This window comes from Chelonia mydas, chromosome 5 (assembly GCF_015237465.2).
Source record: "Chelonia mydas isolate rCheMyd1 chromosome 5, rCheMyd1.pri.v2, whole genome shotgun sequence".
NCBI lineage: Eukaryota > Metazoa > Chordata > Testudines > Cheloniidae > Chelonia > Chelonia mydas.
In genome coordinates this window covers 63925682-63941957 of record NC_051245.2, presented here as the reverse complement: position 1 = coordinate 63941957, position 16276 = coordinate 63925682, and the positions used below count along the sequence as shown (strand labels likewise).

The following is a 16276-nucleotide window of genomic DNA, read 5'->3' as shown; positions in this document are numbered from 1 at the left end:
CTGGGCTCTGGCAGGATCCCTGCCACAGAGCAGGAAGCCTAGTGGCCCCCAAAGATCTGGTTCTAGCTGGGGTTCTGGGGGCTGCTAGGTTGTCTGCTGCAGAGCTGTGACCCTGGAACACCAGCAGATTTCCAACAGAAGCTTGCCTGTGTTTCAGAGAAAATTTTGACAAATCTGCATTAGATTAAGTGAAACATTTTGCTCCAGAGAATCAGCATTTGCTGACAAAACTAAGTTTCGTTGTAAAGTTTCCAACCAGCTCTGTATATAATCCCTTTATGTTATTTATTAAATTCACCCAGCAAACAGTGTGTGCATTATGTAGTTGAAAATAATATTCTTGCTCAAACCTTCACTCATACATCTTCCAGCTGGGATTTTAACTTCAACCTCAATGTATTTTGTAATATAAAAAAGTGATAAAATTTATAAATGCCATTATACTACACAGAGATTAGCCATTTTAATAGTCTAATTAAGAATTGCAATCTAGGGACATATACTAAATATCTGTATTTATATAAAGAAACTTGGCCTCCCTTCCCAACACAGAGCTCCCCATCAATTGTATTATGAACTCTGAGGGAGATGGGGGTGGGGGGGGGGGGAGAGTTGATTCTAACTGTGTCTAGTTTAACAATTTAAACAACTAATCCTTTCTAACATGGCTATCCTTAAAGATATTAACTTTGTATCTCTTACCCTTTTTAAAAAACAGTTCCCCCCCTACTCCCCACTTCCTAAAAATAATTTTCTATCATATTTTTCAGGAATGTAATAAGACTGACCAGGATATATGAACACTCATTGTTTGATGGATTACAAAGGAACCTAGATGTGTTACTTTAGCAGTGAGCAATGTCACCTGGCAATGAGCATGTTTAAATATGCAATACTATGGTAACAAACCAGCAACATTCAGGAGTATGGGGAAAAAAAGCAATAAATCAAATTATTTCCATCTGCAAATAGGCTCCATCTCATTTGTATAGTGCAGTTTGACAGATAAAGGCTCACCATCAGTCAATAAGAAAAAGACATTTATTTACTGGTCAGCCATGTGAGCAAAAGTAAAGGGATGAAGATGACAGTCAAATTTCTTGGCTGAGTGGCTTGCTGTCAGACTCAATTCTTCTGAGTGTCTGTAGAACACCCTTCAGCTATGACTACTGTTCAGTAGTCAAAAACAGATTGTAGCAATGCCAGCACCAGTCGGAGTGAAGACACTTTCTATTTGCCCAAATAAAAATAACCAAACACTTATGAAGATATTTAGAAAAAATCTTGATTGTTTTAAGTATATTAGGGATTGTCACTTATACCTTCAAGACAATTCTCCTCATCTGGTTTACCTCACAGGCATTTAATTTCATTTTACATGATATATATGTATATTCAGCTTAAAGTCAATGGTGGGATCTACACAACAAAAATAGAAATAGCCTTTAGTCAAGATGCATGGGCCTAGAGGGGAGAGAAAGGTGGAAGCTCAACAAGTTCCAATAAGCATCCAATCTTGACATTTTGACCCTATCCCAAGAACATCATACAGTGAATGGGCAATGTCTACCAGAATATACATAGCTATCCCTAAAAAAGGCCATCTAGAATAACACTCAACAGCTAATTATGAAGTTCATCTTCTATTAGAAATCTAATGAAGAGTTAACTTATAATTCCTAGTCAATATAGTCTATGGACAGGCTCTGGATCAGGTTGGTCAATTTAGACAGAGGACTCTTGTGGCTTTTATCTATGCACAACATACACTGGATACAGCTGCAAGTGTGACTCTATTGCTTCCAACTGTTTTATTTTTAGAATGAGATATGGTGGGTGAGATAACATCCTTTATTGGACCAACTTCTATTGGTGAAAGAGACAGGCTTTTGAGCTCCACAGCTCTTCTTCTGGTCCAAAAAAAGATATTACCCACCTTGTGTCTTTCATATCCTGGGACCAACACGGCTACAACACCACTGCAAAGAGCAGTGGAATATATCACATTTTATTTTTAGAAAGTAAACTTTGCTTGTAAAATATAATATTTTATTTTGGGAATCTAAATTATGATGGTTGCAGTTTGAGAATTTTATTTCTGCGGATCCATTCCCTCTTGCTCTCCTGGATATCGATTGGCATCTGGAGCAGTTTCTTTTTGGTGGATCTATACAAGCTTTGCCTTGCCTTGTATCATACTCTATGTCATTGATTGATTGAACTGTGAGTTTACACAACATTAACTTGTGCATTATTAATAATCATCCAGAGCACCTGGTACTGAGTAGGCAACATCCTTGCTCCAGAAAGAGCTGTGAAATAGTGCATCCAAATACCTCATGGACTAGTATCTCCGTCTCCTACGGTATGTCTATACTGCAGTTGAAGGTGTGATGGCAGCAGAGGTTGGCATACCAGCGTTAGCTTTAACCTAGCCAACATGCCTAAAAACAGCAGTGAAGACATGGCACCACAGGCAGTGTGGGTTGCTCAAGCACACCAGGGACACAGGATATGTACTATGCTATGTTCAATGCTATGTTTAGTCAGTGTGTCTAGATCGAAGCTAGTGCAGGAATGCCAAACTGGGCTGCAATCATACTTTTCACTGCAGAGTAGACATACCCCTAGAAGTAGGGATAAATTGGCCCTTTTGCTACACACAGGAATATCCTCAAGATTCTGATCTTAAACAGAAACCACATGAGGAAGAGGGAATAAGAGTTTCTGTACTTTGCTGCCTGCTGGTATCTGACAGAACTCAAATTAAAGAAAAAGAAGGCATTTTAAGGAAAATGAGAATGACAACATCTGTGGAGGCAAGAGCACTAGAGACTTAAGATGCCCACAACATCAATACAAGTCAGATATAGGAATATCATTGTGCTGTTGAAATCGCCCATACACACGTCACTAAACTGCAGTGAATCATTCTGGATGGTGGAAATTGGAATTTCTAATTCACCTAAGGTGCTCACCTATTACACGTCCAGTTGTAATAAATGCATGTTATGGAACAAGTGAAACAAAGGGTTTAAACCATCTAAAAACAAGAAGAGCAATTCCTCAGGAGACACAGGTATCCAAAAGCTATGCTTCTGCCTTTTTACAGACATGAAGGGGTTCATCTGGATCATCACTGACGCCTTACATGATTCACAACTACTGTGAATTTGCCCACGGTTGTGTTTTTTTTTTAAAACCATGCTCTTTGGTAAGTCACTCGTACAACAAACAAAACATTTCATACATATTTAATGCCTGTAAATACAAAAATTTAAAAAAAGTACTGCAAAGAAAAAAAAAGGTTTTCACTGTAAATTTCCTAAGAAAGGAACTGCTGCAATTTTGAAATTAATTGAAGTACTACGCATAAACTTGCCTATAATCTAGGTTAAATATACATTTTTCTAACCAAACTAAAGCAGCACAGTCTACTACACACACTGTATGGCGAGTAATAGTTTATTAAAGAATGAACTATTTTGATAACCCTGTCATGCTTTTTTCTTTACAGGCATCAATCTCACAGCCACAAAATAATGCTGCAGCTATGGGCTGCTTCGCTTCTTGACAGTTCCTACTTTTTTATTTTTGATATGGCAATTAGAACTATATAGGGGTGAAAAATTCAAGTGTATTGTCCTATTGCAGATTTGTGGGTCAGTTCCTGTAGGGAGCGCCATATGAAAATATACTCAGAATATGCCACCAGCAACTATATATACTTTTCAACCCATTTATTGATCACCTCATACAGTGCACTAAGACTCGTTCTGGCAGAAGGAAGTAGAAAAATACAGGGGCTCTACCTTTACCATTGTTTTCCTTTCCCAGTATTTACAATGCATCATGAAAATGAAACTAACTTCAGTCAAATGAACCATTTGCTTGTCTCCTCCCTTTCCTGAACAACTAGACTGTTTAGAAGCAGAGTGGAATAAAGTTGAAGCTACCCAGAAGACATACTGAACATCTGGTGCTTACTTTAGTGATCTACTTACTTGATTTAAACACTGATACACTACTACTATAGTAGGTCCTGTCAATTTATTTGTCATCTCATTCATGCCAGAATATATTTAAAAAAAAAAAAAAAGACGACTTTTTTGCTGACAAGTAAAATCTTACTGTGCCCATTGTTGATGGTAAGTGCAGAGGATTTACCGCCTGTACCAGCAGGTAAATAAACAGTCTGTTCAGTAGAACGGAATTAAATATCCAGCCACAGACAGAAAGCCAATACTTTACAAATGGGACTGCTTGGTATTAGCTGCCATAGGCATCTGCATGCAGCTCCTTAACTACTATTACTCATGAATCTCCCCAGATACAGTTTGTTATCTTGACTCTAAGTGGCTCTCTCTAGTTTGTTTCTGCATTAGGCATGATGAATGCATTTTAGAAACTTTGACAGTAAAAGATTAAGTTTTTATGAGTCAAAGAAAGCTGTGGAGTGATTTCAGAAAGTCCTGATCAGGTTTTTCCCTTTAGCTCATACTCACCTACATAGGCTTCCTCATCCACTGGCAGATGTAATGACATGCAGAGGTAGGTATCAGACTATTAAAGAAACAAAAAAGAATAAAAATTATCTTAAAATTGTACCTTGTTAGAATGGAAATAAAATAATTCTAAACATTGAAACTCTGCTCTACTGACACATGGGAACAAGCAATTGTCCAAACTTATAGCCTCATAAATGGAAATTATTTGCTAAGGCTATCCAAAAAACCAACAACTAAGAACATAGGGAAAGGGAGACTTGTTACTTGCCTTCTAATCCAATCATACAAAGTAAATCAAAGGAACACACTAAATAAAACAACACCTTATTGGACATTTGAATATTTTTTCTCTATTTGACTATAATCTATAACTTACTGCATTCTAGAAAACAGCAGTAAGTCATGGCTAGATACACATCTACCTGAATCAGTAATTCTTTGCTTGTCCCTAGACTTAAGTAAGTGGTCTATTTCTGCCACGAAGCACATTAATATTGAAAATGTGTGCTAGAGCAGCAGCAATCTAAAAACTATATGTTCTTTTTTAATGCATGCACCTCACTCCAATTAGAATGAACTGGAACTATGCCAGAGCATCAGGAAAAGAATGTACTCCTTTAAAAAAAAATAATGGAAAAGAGCAGAAGCAATACAAAATATTATTTGCAGTTCTCTTCAACTGTTAATTGTACAGAACCATCACTTTTCAAGAGCAATTAGGTCACTGTTCCCATGAGACATAATGAGACTGGTCCTATGAGATGCAATAGGAAGTCCAACCATCACATGTAACTCATGGTTACCATCTTCAAGTCTGTACTGATGCTTTGGGGGGCAATAAAACATTTGTTTTAGCATTAAATGCAAATCCCTTAAAAATTGGAAGTGCTCAAGTAGACACTTCAAAATTAAACGTGAACTACTACAACGCCAGTTGCAGTCACTGTGAACCCAAGACAGTGGCCATGGTGAAATATCAGCAACTGCTTTTGCAGTTATGAACTATTTGGTTCATATTTTCAGAGATGCTGAGTACCCAGAACTCCAAATGAAGTCATTGGTAGGGAAGGAGAGAGGTGGAAAGAATGAACAAGAACAATGCTAAAGGAAGTTTTTCTTTCTGAAAACCTAAAGCTTCCAAAAATCACCAAAAGACTGCATATCAGTCCTTTTGACGTAAAAGCTATCATCATATTTTAAAGGCAGGTTGCCAAATCCATTGTTTACCCTGAGGGTTCAGACTGGATTTTAAAATCATCAAAAGATGGACTGAATTAAATGGAAATTTTTGGATCCCTGTCAACCTAATAATACCAGGAGGCTCATCAGTAGAATGGGCAATAACCTACCAATTCAGAGCATGGGGTATGCTTGCTATGGTGTGTGAACTATACTGCAAAACAGAATAATGATGTGATGGACTGCACTGGCCTCAACGTGAATTAAATAGTCAATCCCATCTTTGCCTGCCGGTTATAGGACAGGCACCATAAAAATAAACACGGTCCAGCAAAAATCACAATTAATAGCAATGCTCTTCTATAAAGATCTTGGCCAAGGAGACTGTATGATGTATGAGTTAGCTTGCTACCATGGTTTCTTTATATCCCAACAGATATCAGTTTGTCTCTGAGGCCAACAATATCATATTTATATTATGGTATCAGATGAGGAAAAAAAAAAAGATACCATTCACTACTGCATCTTAACATGAACATTTTATAGGGCATAATTTCTTAACAAGAGATCATCTATTTTTGTTAGACTAGCGCCCACAAGCTCCAGTAGGACAGGGGCCTCATTGTGGTAAGCACTGTACAAAATACATAGCAAGATAAAGTTTCTGTCCTAAAGAGCTTACAATATAATTTAAGACAAAATACAGCAAATATGCCTAAATAATAATCAGATATAATGGAGGAGGAAGGACAGATGTAACGTTGATAAGACTATGTGGTTACATAGATCAGCTATGTACACTATTAGATAAGAAAAAGCAATATGCTAAGTTGTTTTGTCTTTTGCCAGGAGCTAGGAAAAAGGAGAGAAGGACAAATGATACAGCTGATGTTGGGTGTGGTTATATATTCTAGCTAGGTGCCTTTGTGGAGTCAACACTGAAAACATAAAACTCTCAAAGGAACTGAAAGAGCAACACACACTGCACATTACTTTTTTTCATTAAGTCTTTGGGTTCACAAGCAGCATGTTTAAAAAAAACTTCAAGTAAATCAAGAAACAAACTCTGTTCAGTGTTTTGAAAGTCAACAAGAACTAACAGGTAGAAGCTGAAGTCAGACAAATTAAAATATAAAAAAAGGCACAAAATGTTAATAGTGAAGGTGATTAACCTGTGGAACAAATGACCAAGGGAAATGGTGGATTCTCCGTTTCCTGGATTCTACAAATCAACAATGGATGCCTTCTGGAAGACATGATTCAGCCAAACACAAGTCATTGGGCTCAGTACACTGGTGAAATTCTATGGCCTGTGTTACAAAGGAGGTCATACTAGATGATCTATTGGCCCCCTTCTGGATTAAGAAATATATGAATCCATAAACATCATTGGAAATTAAGGGGCATTAAATCGGGTGGTGTGATGTACATTTGTTTCAGCTGTTGTTGAATCACAATGGTGATTCTCTGCCCTACTATTACAGTATGTAACCAAGTAGTAAAATGTCCTGGGCAAGGTTTTCATTATTCTACACACAATCCAATCTAACACCACACACATTCACACCCATTCTTTTTTTACACTTACTCTCACAGTGAAGTGTTCTATATCTTAGCATATTGCCACAGGCTCTTAAGTAATCTGTCAGAAAACTCAGACTCTAACCTACTGAAAACGGATGACACAGTAAAGGAAGGAATTAATCACAGTCATTGCTTTAGGGTTTTTCACTCTGGTACTCTGCCAGTCCTAAAGCAACAACAAAACTTGAAGTCTTAGAATCATAAAATCATAGAAATGTAGAGCTGGAAGGAATCTAGAGAGATCATCTAGTTCAACTCACAGTGGTGAGGTAGGACCAAGTAAACCTAGACCATCCCTGACAGGTGTTTGTCCAACCTGTTCTTAAAATCCTTCCAATGATGGGGATTCCAAAACCTCCCTTGGAAGCCTATTTCAGTGCTTAACTACCCTTATATGTCCCCCTCCCACAGTCTTCTCTTCTCAAGACGAAAGATGCCCAGTTTTTTTTAAACCTTCTCTCATAAGGACTTTAGGGAGGAGTATGAATGCTCAGAGCCTCGGTACGAAACTGCAGAAAAACCTGAGTGTCTATGGATTAAGTTTAGAAGTGTGAGCAGCAAGAGTGATGTAGTGGTGGGAGTGTGCTATAGACCACCGGACCAGGGGGATGAGGTGGATGAGGCTTTCTTCCGGCAACTCGCAGAAGCTACTAGATCGCACGCCCTGGTTCTCATGGGTGACTTTAATTTTCCTGATATCTGCGGGAGAGCAATACAGCGGTGCATAGACAATCCAGGAAGTTTTTGGAAAGCGTAGGGGACAATTTCCTGGTGCAAGTGCTAGAGGAGCCAACTAGGGGAGGAGCTTTTCTTGACCTACTGCTCACAAACCGGGAAGAATTAGTGGGGGAAGCAAAAGTGGATGGGAATCTGGGGGGCAGTGACCATGAGTTGGTCGAGTTCAGGATCCTGACGCAGGGAAGAAAGGTAAGCAGCAGGATACGGACCCTGGATTTCAGGAAAGCAGACTTCGACTCCCTCAGGGAACGGATGGGTAGGATCCCCTGGGGGACTAACATGAAGGGGAAAGGAGTCCAGGAGAGATGGCTGTATTTCAAGGAATCCCTGTTGAGGTTACAGGGACAAACCATCCCGATGAGTCGAAAGAATAGTAAATATGGCAGGCGACCAGCTTGGCTTAACGGTGAAATCCTAGCGGATCTTAAACATAAAAAAGAAGCTTACAAGAAGTGGAAGGTTGGACATATGACCAGGGATGAGTATAAAAATATTGCTCGAGCATGTAGGAATGAAATCAAGAGGGCCAAATCGCACCTGGAGCTGCAGCTAGCAAGAGATGTCAAGAGTAACAAGAAGGGTTTCTTCAGGTATGTTGGCAACAAGAAGAAAGCCAAGGAAAGTGTGGGCCCCTTTCTGAATGAGGGAGGCAACCTAGTGACAGAGGATGTGGAAAAAGCTAATGTACTCAATGCTTTTTTTGCCTCTGTCTTCACGAACAAGGTCAGCTCCCAGACTGCTGCGCTGGGCGTCACAGCATGGGGAGTAGATGGCCAGCCCTCAGTGGAGAAAGAGGTGGTTACGGACTATTTAGAAAAGCTGGACGTGCACAAATCCATGGGGCCGGACGAGTTGCATCCGAGAGTGCTAAAGGAATTGGCGGCTGTGATTGCAGAGCCACTGGCCATTATCTCTGAAAACTCGTGGCGAACGGGGGAAGTCCCGGATGACTGGAAAAAGGCTAATGTAGTGCCAATCTTTAAAAAAGGGAAGAAGGAGGATCCTGGGAACTACAGGCCAGTCATCCTCACCTCAGTCCCTGGAAAAATCATGGAGCAGGTCCTCAAGGAATCAATCCTGAAGCACTTACATGAGAGGAAAGTGATCAGGAACAGTCAGCATGGATTCACCAAGGGAAGGTCATGCCTGACTAATCTAATCGCCTTCTATGATGAGATTACTGGTTCTGTGGATGAAGGGAAAGCAGTGGATGTATTGTTTCTTGACTTTAGCAAAGCTTTTGACACTGTCTCCCACAGTATTCTTGTCAGCAAGTTAAAGAAGTATGGGCTGGATGAATGCACTATAAGGTGGGTAGAAAGTTGGCTAGATTGTCGGGCTCAACGGGTAATGATCCATGGCTCCATGTCTAGTTGGCAGCCGGTGTCAAGTGGAGTGCCCCAGGGGTCGGTCCTGGGGCCGGTTTTGTTCAATATCTTCATAAATGATCTGGAGGATGGTGTGGATTGCACCCTCAGCAAATTTGCGGATGATACTAAACTGGGAGGAGTGGTAGATACGCTGGAGGGCAGGGATAGGGTACAGAGGGAACTAGACAAATTGGAGGATTGGGCCAAAAGAAATCTGATGAGGTTCAATAAGCATAAGTCCTGCACTTAGGACGGAAGAACCCAATGCACCGCTACAGACTAGGGACCGAATGGCTAGGCAGAAGTTCTGCGGAAAAGGACCTAGGGGTGATAGTGGACGAGAAGCTGGATATGAGTCAGCAGTGTGCCCTTGTTGCCAAGAAGGCCAATGGCATTTTGGGATGTATAAGTAGGGGCATAGCGAGCAGATCGAGGGACATGATCGTTCCCCTCTATTCGACATTGGTGAGGCCTCATCTGGAGTACTGTGTCCAGTTTTGGGCCCCACACTACAAGAAGGACGTGGATAAATTGGAGAGAGTCCAGCGAAGGGCATCAAAAATGATTAGGAGTCTGGAACACATGACTTATGAGGAGAGGCTGAGGGAACTGGGATTGTTTAGTCTGCAGAAGAGAAGAATGAGGGGGGATTTGATAGCTGCTTTCAACTACCTGAGAGGTGGTTCCAGAGAGGATGGTTCTAGACTATTTTCAGTGGTAGAAGAGGACAGGACAAGGAGTAATGGTCTCAAGTTGCAGTGGGGGAGGTTTAGGTTGGATATTAGGAAAAACTTTTTCACCAAGAGGGTGGTGAAACACTGGAATGTGTTACCTAGGGAGGTGGTAGAATCTCCTTCCTTGGAAGTTTTTAAGGTCAGGCTTGACAAAGCCCTGGCTGGGATGATTTAATTGGGGATTGGTCCTGCTTTGAGCAGGGGGTTGGACTAGATGACCTCCTGAGGTCCCTTCCAACCCTGATATTCTATGATTCTAAGTCAGGATCTCTAAATCTTTTAACATTTTATTTGCTCTCCTCTGGACCCTCTTCAATTTGTCCACATCTTTCTTAATGTGTGTCCAAAACTGGACACAATATTGTATCTGAAGTCTCACCAGTGCCAAGCAGAGCGTGACAATTACCTCCCATGTGTTACACACAACTTTCCTGTTAATATGCTCCAGAACAATACTAGCCTTCCTGGCAACTGCACCACAAGATATGTCTACACTGCAAAGAAAAACCCTCAACGCTGAGTCTCAAAGCCTGGGTCAATTGACTTGGGCTTGCGTGGTTAGGGCTGCAAGGCTAAAAATAGCAATATAAATGTTCGCAGTAGGGCTGGAGCCGAGGTTCTGAAATCCAACAAGGGGGGAAGAGTCTGAGAGCTCAGGCTCCAGCCCGGGCCTGAACGTATACACTGCTATCTTTCTTAATATTGATTGTGTTAAGTATCTGGTTTACAGTTTACCTTTTCAGTGAAGACAAGCAAAACAGGCATTAAACACCTCAGCCTTCCTGATGTCTTCTATTATTAGCTCTCCTTCCATGCTAAGTAGAGGACCTTCAACTTTTTCGTTGTCTGTCTCTTGCTCCCAATATATTTCAAGAATCTCTCCTTATTGCCTTTTATAACCCTGCCAAGGAGTAACTCATTTTGTGCCTTAGCCCTTCTGATTTTGTCTCTAATGTTTGTGCTGTTCTTTTGTGCTCCTCCTAGCAATTTGTTCATGTTCCCACCCTTTGTGGGATTCTTCTACAACTTTCAGGTCATTCTTGATGGAGCCATATTGCCCTCTCGCTATTCTTCATATCAAAATAGCTAGCAGTTGTGCATTTAATATTGTCTCCTTGAAAAACTGCCAGCTCTCCTGAACTTCTTTTTCTCTTGGAGGTGCTTCCCACGGGACCTTACCTTCCAAATCTCAGTTTGTTAAAATCTGCTTTTTTTTAAGTCCACTGTCTTTATTCTGCAGCACTCACTCCTTCCTTTCCTTAGAATCATGATATCTTTCATTTTATGATCAAATCCAAATTGCCTTCAGCCTTCAGATTCGCAACCCCATTCCTCCTTGTTAGTCAAAATCAAGTCTAAAATGGATGTCCCCGGTTACTTTGTGCACCTTCTGAGACAAAAAGTTGTCCCTGATAAATTGCAAGAATTTATGGGACATTTTGTGTTTTACCAGAATATTGCTCAACTTCTCTCTTTTGCTATATAAAGCAACACTGGGAACTGTCCAAATAAGGAATGTTTGCTGCAGACAACGTGCTGTTTGGAGACAGAGCCTCAGCGATACCATCCCATCGCCTGATCTCCCTCAGGTTCACTCATTCCATCCCTTACTCTTCTTAACCTCTCACTCTCCTCTGACTCTTCCCCCAAAAATGCAAACTTACTTTAGCGTCTCTCTCATCTTAAAAATCCTTGACCGCACTTGCCTCTCCATCTGCTATCACATTTCCCTTCTTTCTTTTCATCTCCCTTCTTTCTTTTCATCTCTAAGCTCATTGAATGCACTTCTTGTAGTTGCAGACCTCTTCCACTATTCCATCCTGGACACTCTCCAGTCCAGCTTCCGCCCCTTGCACTCAACTGGAACTGCTCTCATCAAAACCTCTGGTGACTTCTTAGTCAAGTCTCAGAACCGGTACTCCATCCACATCCTCCTAGACCTGTCAGCTGCCTTCAACATAGTCAACCATGCTCCTCTTCTTGAAATCTTGTCCTCCTTTGCCTTCTGTTACTGCGTCTTCTCTCAGTTTTCCTCCTACCTCCCTAATTACTGCTTCAGTGTGCCCTTTGGACGATCCCCCTCATCTGCCTTCCAGCTTTTTATTGGTGTTCCACATCACTCTGTCCTTATTCCTATCTCTTCTTCCTCTACCCCTTATCTCTGGGTAATCTGATCCACAAAAACAAATTCAACTATCTGTGGATAACTCTCAGACCTACTTCTGTGCTCCACACGTCTCCTGCTGTCGAAACAAAGCTCCAGTTTTGGTAATTCACCTCTAAATGTTAATATCCCACACTTCTCCACAGAAAAAAGTTACATGGGATATTAATTTTAGGAGGAACACCACTAATTCTGTTTTTAGTATGTTTGTCTCTTCTCTCTCTGCTGTAGGTAGGGTGTGTACGCGTGCATGCGCCTCTCCTCTAACAGGATCTGAGAAAGATGCAATAGTAAACTATTGCTGTTCAATATTTATATATCAGCAAAATTATGCAAGATGGTTTACATAAATGAAAAGAAACAGTAGCTTCTCCCAGTATCCCTTGCTACCAAGGTATAGCCAGAATTTTAGAAAAAAATCAGAAAGGCAAGAGGCCAACAGAACATCATGCTTAAGACCATTTTACATGAAGACTTTAGGAAAAACACTATTTTGTAGTCATTCATTTTAAAATAAAAGCACCCGTATAAAAATATATTGTACTCTGCTTGTCATCTTTTTAGAAAAGAAATGTCAACATTTATGGCCACTGCAATTTACTATTAAGCTAGTATTTGTAAATCTCTGAGTATTAATATTCACTATCTCAGGGGTTCTCAAACTGGGGGTTGTGACCCCTCAAGGGGTCGTAAGGTTATTACATGGGGGTCATGAGCTGTAAGCCTCTCCCCCAAGCCCCACTTTGCCTCCAACATTTATAATAGTGTTAAATATAAAAAAATATGTTTTTAATTTATTGGGGAGGGGGTTGTACTCATAGGTTTGCTGTGCGAAAGAGGTCACCAATACAGAAGTTTGAGAACCGCTGAATATCTCATAGATACAGGTCCACCTTCTTTAATGAATAATTAAGATATACTTTTTGAGATGTTCCACCACTAAGTTATCCCTACTGTCATTTTGAGCTGTGGGACATCAGGGATTGAAAGTTTTTGCAACTGTGTATTTTGCTATAAATGGGAAACAACGGATATCAAACTAATATGGTCTATTATTTGATATACCTCCATATTTGTTTTTAAGGTGTTGTCACTTTTCAAGAACCTGAAAAGTTCTTATTATGACAGAAACCTTTTCATACATTTGCATTTCTAACCTAGAGTACACCACAGCAAAAGAAACAGAGGAATGCCCACATCTTGAATACTGCGTGCAGATGTGATTGCCCCATCTCAAAAAAAGATATATTGGAATTGGAAAAGGTTCAGAAAAGGGCAACAAAAATGATTATGGGAATGGAACGGCTTCCATACGAGGGGGGATTAATAAGACTGGGACTTTTCAGCTTGGAAAAGAGACAACTCAGGGGGGATATGATTGAGGTCTATAAAATCATGACTGGTGTGGAGAAAATAAATAAGGAAGTGTTATTTACTCCTTCTCATAACACAAGAACTAGGGGTCACCAAATGAAATTAATAGGCAACAGGTTTAAAACAAACAAAAGGAAGCATTTCTTCACACAACGCACAGTAAACCTTGGAACTCTTTGCCAGAGGAGACTGTGAAGGCCAGGACTATAACAGGGTTCAAAAAAGAACTAGATAAATTCATGGAGGATAGGTCCATCAATAGTTATTAGCCAGGATGGGCAGGGATGGTGTCCCTAGCCTCTGTTTGCCAGAAGCTGGGAATGGGCGACAGGGGATGGATCACTTCATTACCTGTTATGTTCATTCCCTCTGGGGCACCTGGCATTGGCCACTATCGGAAGACAGGATACTGAGCTACATGGACCTTTGGTCTGACCCAGTATGGCCATTTTTATGGACAATGGAGCACAACTATATATAATATTCTCAAAAGATTAATACACTACTAGCCTGCAAAGCTAAAGTTAAACAACCTAACACACAGCTGTTTGAGTCAACGCTAACCTACTTGCAGTTCCACATGCCAGATACTTTACAAACAGTGATTGGGACCATAATTACATGTTCCACCTTTCACCACTTCCTTTTTAACTGTTCAGTAATATTTATGGATAGGTTATGAGGGTTTAGGAGAAGGAGACAATATCTCCATTCCAATGCAGTTGCTGGGCAGCAGTGCTGAATTCTGAAGAGAATACTTTGTGTAATCTCAAAGCAATTAATTCAGAAAATGAACATTCAACCTTGTTTCATGTTACTGGGGTTAACTGTGCGTCATCTGTCTGCTTGGCTGCCACCATCTATCTCAGAAGTGACCGACCTTCAGTTATTTTGTACGTAGCCGATGTTATAATAATTGGGCCTACAAATTTATCCTAATTGTGAGCTCAACTCTGGGAAAGTGGATGTAAGTTTACAAAATGTTTCAGTAATCTAACAATAAATGCTAATGGGAAAAAATGCAAAAGGGAGTCAAAGACTGAATCAAACTAAAAGCCCTACTGATATAACTCAAGGATTGTGTTAAGATCATGTCTGATAAACAAAAGAAGCGTGGAAATCAATGAACCAAAATTTAGGGTCCTTAAAAGAGAAGACTTTAGGGAGAAATCAGTGACATGAAAGTGCAACAATTGCTGACTGAAAGAAGGGGACGGCACAAGCTTCACCATCATGTCTGCCACTGTCTCCTGAGACTCCAGCATATACCATAATACCTTCACTGTTTTGATCCCGAGAGATGTTCTGGCCAGGCTAGGGCTGCCAATTTTGGTTGAACATATTCCTGGAGGCTTCATCACATGACAATCTTTAATTAAAGATTTATCTTTAATTCCTGGAGATTCCAGGACAATCCTGGAGGGTTCGCAACTGTAGGCCAGACCAGGCCAGCCCAGCAAGAAGGACCCAGATGATATCGCCACCTCCATCAACTTCAGCTAAAATCCATCCACCACCCGGAATGTCACCTCCCCTGCCAATGAGTCCTTTTCCTTCCCTGATGCCTTACTTCTTCTCTTTCCTATCCCTCTCCTTTTTGCTTCTGTTCAGTAGGAGTCTGGCTTATCCAGCCAAGACTGCATATTCTGCAACACTGCTGTAAGCCTGTGACCAGAAAGGCAGCTAAAAAGCAATGCCCTAACCAGCCCAATGTTTGTACAAGTTTGCTAGGTCTTGAATTGCTAATAAGACCATTTGCTGTGCCTCTGTTTTTCAGCAATGAAACTGCAAGTCAAAGTCAACACCAGAGACAGAAGCTGCATTTTCTATCTTTGCTGTTCTGTTCTCCACCTCTCTTGCTATTGCCTAGTTTTGTCTTCTAGGAATGGGATTGGATTTTAACAACCGTAACAGCTCCTGCCAAAATAAACTAACTTTTCCCCCATGTCAAGATTCCTTCCCCACTCTGAACTCTAGGGTACAGATGTGGGGACCTGCATGAAAAAACCCCTAAGCTTATTTTTACCAGCTTAGGTTAAAACTTCCCCAAGGTACAAACTATTTTACCTTTTGTTCCTGGACCTTATTGCTGCCACCCCCAAGCATCTAACAAATATAACAGGGAAAGAGCCCACTTCGAAACGTCTCCCTCCCCCCCCCCCGCAATCCCTACACCCCCTTTCCTGGGGAAGGCTTGATAAAAATCCTCACCAATTTGCATAGGTGAACACGGACCCAAACCCTTGGATCTTAAGAACAATGAAAAAGCAATCAGGTTCTAAAAAAGAAGAATTTTAATTGAAGAAAAAGTAAAAGAATCACCTCTGTAAAATCAGGATGGTAAATACCTTACAGGGTAATCAGATTCAAAACATAGAGAATCCCTCTAGGCAAAACCTTAAGTTACAAAAAGACACAAAAACAGGAATACACATTCCATTCAGCACAGCTTATTTTCTCAACCATTTAAACAAAACAGAATCTAACGCATATCTAACTAGATTGCTTCTTAACCCTTTACAGATGAAAGGGTTTTTCCTCTGGCCAGGAGGGATTTAAAGGTGTTTACCCTTCCTTTTATATTTATGACACGCCCCCCAAATCACAGATAGGGTGAAACGCTGG

At 40.6% G+C, this 16276-nt stretch overlaps 1 protein-coding gene across 21 annotated transcripts in view; it reads right to left on the bottom strand.

The window, feature by feature from the left end:
• Positions 1-16276, bottom strand: part of PAM (peptidylglycine alpha-amidating monooxygenase) — a 223586-nt gene that overhangs the window by 121931 nt on the left and 85379 nt on the right. For all 21 annotated transcript variants that reach the window (XM_037903317.2, XM_037903314.2, XM_037903318.2 and 18 more), the window contains one exon: positions 4506-4563. In XM_037903317.2, coding sequence (XP_037759245.1) covers positions 4506-4563 — 58 coding nt within the window. The remainder of the gene's footprint in view (positions 1-4505; positions 4564-16276) is intronic.